This window comes from Otolemur garnettii, unplaced genomic scaffold (assembly GCF_000181295.1).
Source record: "Otolemur garnettii isolate 467f Iridium unplaced genomic scaffold, OtoGar3 scaffold00152, whole genome shotgun sequence".
Lineage (NCBI taxonomy): Eukaryota > Metazoa > Chordata > Mammalia > Primates > Galagidae > Otolemur > Otolemur garnettii.
Genome location: NW_003852547.1, coordinates 2,204,883 through 2,209,547, shown reverse-complemented (window position 1 = coordinate 2,209,547; position 4,665 = coordinate 2,204,883). Strand labels below are relative to the sequence as shown.

The window sequence follows — 4,665 nt, the reverse complement described above, 5'->3', positions numbered from 1 at the left end:
GGCTGGGGCTGGGTTTGAACCCATCACCCTCAGTATATGGGGCTGGTGCCCTACTCACTGAGCCACAGGCGCTGCCAGAAATTCCTTTTATTAATCACCTAGTTTCAGGTATTCTAAGCTACAGAAAAAGACTAAGACAGACAGGAACAAAAAATTAGAACCTCTGTAAGTTGACCACCCAAGGGACTGTCACAAACTAGTCAACATACAGAAGTGATCAACATAGGGAACTTCCATTGAGTACACGTGAGTCATGTCTGGTCTATGAATATCAGGTCAACTTAAGGAGGTGGTCACTATAGGGAGGTTGTCAACTATGGAGCGTCTACTGCATATTCAACTGTGTGGTTGAGATATCAGTAATAGTCACACATTCAAAAGCATTTAAATAGAGCATTAATCTAATCAAAACTATATTCCTGCACTGGGATTTCCTCTTCGAGTCAATAAAGCCTGGCACGGTGGCTCACACCTCTAGTCCCAGCACTCTGGGAGGCCAAGGAGGGCAGACTGCTTGAGCTCTGGAGTTTCAGACCAGCCCAAGCAAGTGCGAGACACCGTCTCTACTAAAAGTAAAAAAACTAGCCAGGAGTTGTGGTAAGCGCCTGTAGACCCAGCTACTTGGGAGGATAAGGCAGGAGGGATCACTTGAGTCTTGCTGTTTGAGGTTGCTGTGAGCTATCATAACACCCCAGTACTCTACTTAAAAGGGGGACAAAATGAGACTCTGTGTCAAAAAAAAAAAGTCAGGCCAGACATGGGGACTCACACCTGTAATTCTAGCACTCTGGGAGGCTGAGGCAGGTGGATTGCCTGAGTTCATGATTTGAGACCAGCCTGAGCAAGAGAGAGACCCCATCTCTAAAAACAGCCGGATGTTGTGGTGGGTGCCTATAGTCCTAGCTACTCAGGAGGCTGAGGCAAGAGAATCGCTTGAGCTCAAGAGTTTGAGGTTGCTGTGAGTTATGATACCAAAGCACTCTAACAATGGCGACAAAGTAAGACTGTCTTGAGAAAAAAAAAAAAAAAGTCAATACACTACATCTAAAACTGCAAACTGGCCAAATGTAGTGGCTTAGTCCTGTAATCCTAGCACTTTGGGAGGCCAAGATGGGAGGATCACTTGAGGCCAGGAATTCAAGAGCAGCCTGGGCAATAAGCAAGACCCCATTTCTGCAAAAAATAATAAAAGTCATGGAGGTTGAGTAGCAGAAGAAACAGCTAAATGAATTTGAAAGTTGATAAGAAGGGGGGGATAACAGACTGCTGGGTTTCATTGTATTGACAAATTACCTGCATTTTAAACCAAATATCCACAAGAAGAGATTTACAAAGTATTTAACAATATAACCTAGGTAGAAAAAAACCTCACTTTCAATACTAAGCGAAGTAGGAAGCTGCGAATGTCTGGCCCTGACCCAAAGTTCCTGGTCCCTGGAAGGTCCCAGAGGTTTCTTCACCCAATCAGGATTCTCTCAGTGGGTGTTCAGCACAATCCAGGTGGCCAACCAGGATGTTGATGCGGAACAGTGCTTGAAATGGAAGACCTCATCCAGTTATGTGGTCCCTCACCACTCTGCCTTCACCCAGTAAGGACATTACTCAGATGTGCACCTTTGGGAAGTGGCTCACAACACAATCTGGCAGGAACCGTCTTAACAGGCCACTTGGGAGCCAGGCACCATTCCACGAAACACATGCTCAAACACCAAAGGCAACAAGTTTGTGTAGCACCTGTTCATGGGGGCTGAGCAGACACAGTCACTTGATCTTGAAAGCCAACTCCAGTTTCCCTCTGCTCATTTAACTCATCATTCATTCACAAATTATTTTTGAGCATCTAATTCTATGAAGCCCTGTGCCGTGCAAAAGACAACTCTGGCCCTTCCCCTTTGGTGAAAACTGTCTCCTCTCTTCCAAAAGTCCTTATCTCCAACTGTTCTTTCTAGCCAGTTCTTCTCTGGTCCCCAAGCCGTTCCTACGTGGGTCTGCCTACTGGGTGTCCACAAAGTTCACAGAAGGTGGGTGGGACCTAAGCCTGCCCCACCATCCTAGTCTTCCTGAGCCCAGGCTTCTGTCTTGCCCTTCTGGACTTGTGATTCATCATCTGCCACACCAGCCCAGGAACCCCCAGAATGCTAGCCCTCTGGACAGAGGGTCCTGACTGTAGGAGAGTAACTTACTCCGGGACATGTGGACTGTGGCGAGCCGGCGGTACAAGGCCTTCTGCCGGGGGTCTGGGTGGAAGCCACTCTTGGTGAAGTAAACGTGGATGTAGATGGACCCATTCTGCTGGACACTCTGTAAGAGAGACATGGGTCACGTAGGTAGGCTGGCTGCCTAGGGAAAAGGGAACACTAAAGCCCTGCACAATACCTGCTCTAGCAGCTTTCTCCCTCCCCAATTATCTGGTCATTTACCAAGTGCTCAGAGTGGGGGTGTAAATGAGTGGTTAAGAGCCACATGGCAAATCCTGATTCGGATCAGGCCCTTCCCTGCAGGGCCTGTGAGCTCAGGCTTCCTCTCTAAGCCTCAGGGCTCCCCTGTAGGATCAAAGTCATCACAGCATCAACTGTGATGGATTTTCCAAGAGCATTCAGCATGGTGCCTGGCACAGAGTGAGCTCTCAAGTCAATGAACTTGCACAAAATTCATCAAATAGGAATAACACTGGCACTTTACACCACGGCTCTTATTGTATTAAATGAGTTCAAATTCGTATAATAGACATAAACCCCAAGCAGTGGGTCATGTTACTACTCCATTTTCAAATGAAGTGACTGGGAATCAGACAAAGGGGTTACGTAATGTGTGGAGAGGCCCCAGCCTGTGGGCCCTTGTGTGGCTCAAACTCTCACATGATCTGTGGCCTACATCCATTTGGACCCTCTCTGCCCAGACCTTTCTCATATTACCTCATTAACTCTCCCTGCTTCCCTGGGAAGATGGCCTATTCTCACTTTATACAGATAAGGAAACAGCCTTTTAGAGAGGAGGCAAGTTGCTTAAAGGCAATGGATAGAAGGCGAAGACCAGATTTGAGCCCTCCCTGTCTCATCAAGTAGAGTTCAAGACACAGGGCTACAATGTGTCCACCTCATTTTCCTGACTTTGTTTCTATTTTGAGATGGAAGTCTCATGATGTTGCCTGTGCTACAGTGTAATGGCTATTCATAAGCCAGGCCATGGTGTCCTGCACCTCAAACACCAGAGCTCAAGCCTCAGCCTTCTGAGAAGTTCCAACTACAGGCACAGACCAAAGCACCTGGCTTTCCTGCCTATGTCTACCCTGGCCCCATACTGAAGCTTCAAAGGTTAGATCCAAGTCTTCAGAGCAGACATTGTTGCCAAGCCTGCTGGGCCCTGGGCCTTTATTGGATCTTGGGGTGGGGCCTGGAGCTGGGCTTGAGGTCTCTGTAAAAGTTACATGTTGGAGCAGGTTAGGAGGACTGTACCTGGCTTGGTGCCTGTAGCTCAAGAGGCTAAGGGGCCAGCCACATACACCAGAGCTGGCGGGTTCGAATTCAGCCTGGGGCCCACCAAACAACAATGACAACTATAACCAAAAAATAGCTGGGCATTGTGGCAGGCACCTATAGTCCCAGCTACTTGGGAGGCTGAGGCAAGAAAATTGCTTAAGCCCAAGAGTTTGAGGCTGCTATGAGTTGTGACACCACAGCACTCTACCCAGGGCGACAGCTTGAGATCGTGTCTCAAAAAAAATAAATAAATAAAGGGCAGCACCTGTAGCTCAGTGTGCAGGGCGCCAGCCCTATATACCCAGGGTTCAAACCTGGCCCTGGCCAAACTGCAACAACAAAAATATAGCCAGGCCTTGTGGTGGGTCCCTGTAGTCCCAGCTACTCAAGAGGCTGAGGTAAAGGAATTGCCTAAGCTCAAGAGTTGGAGTTGCTGTGAACTGTGTGATGACACGGCACTCTACCATGGGCGATAAAGTGAAACTGTCTGTATAAAAAAAAAATAAAAGGACTATACCAACCATGTATAATGGCTCATGCCTAAAATCTTAGCACTCTAAGCGGCCAAGGCAGGTAGATTGCCTGAGCTCAGGAATTCGAGACCAGCCTGAGCAAAAGCGAGAACCCCCCACCTCTATTAAAAATAGAAAAATTCCAGGGCGGCACCCATAGCTCAGTGGGTAGGGTGCTGGCGACACACACCAAGGCTGGTGAGTTCAAACCCAGCCCAGGCCAGCTAAAACAACAATGATAACTGCAGCAACAACAACAAAAATAGCTGGGCGTTGTGGTGGGGGCCTGTAGTCCCAGCTATTTGTGAGGAGGAAACAACAATCGCTTGAGCCCAAGAGTTTAAGGTTGTTGTGAGCTGTGGCATGGCACTCTACCCAGGGCAATAGCTTGAGACTCTGTCTCAAAAACAAAACAAAGAAACAAAAAAACACCCCACAGTTAAAATGGCTCAGTACCTGTATTTCAGTAGCTAGGGCACTGGCCATATGCACCAGGGCTAGTGGATTTGAACCCAGCCAGGTCCTGCTAAACAACTATCACAACAATAACAAAAAAAGTAGCCGGGTGTTGTGGCAGGCACCTATAGTCCCAGCTACGGGGAGGCTGAGGCAAGAGAATCTCTTAAGCCCAAGAGTTTGAGGTTGCTGTGAGCTGTGACGCCACAGCATTCTAC

General features: G+C 48.0%; 1 protein-coding gene across 1 annotated transcript in view; it reads right to left on the bottom strand.

The window, feature by feature from the left end:
* The window catches only part of CLPTM1 (CLPTM1, transmembrane protein), a 48,054-nt gene that overhangs the window by 15,276 nt on the left and 28,113 nt on the right, over positions 1-4,665 (bottom strand). Inside the window, exon 5 of the mRNA XM_003799500.3 lies at positions 2,184-2,301. Within this exon, the coding sequence (XP_003799548.1) occupies positions 2,184-2,301 (118 nt within the window). The remainder of the gene's footprint in view (positions 1-2,183; positions 2,302-4,665) is intronic.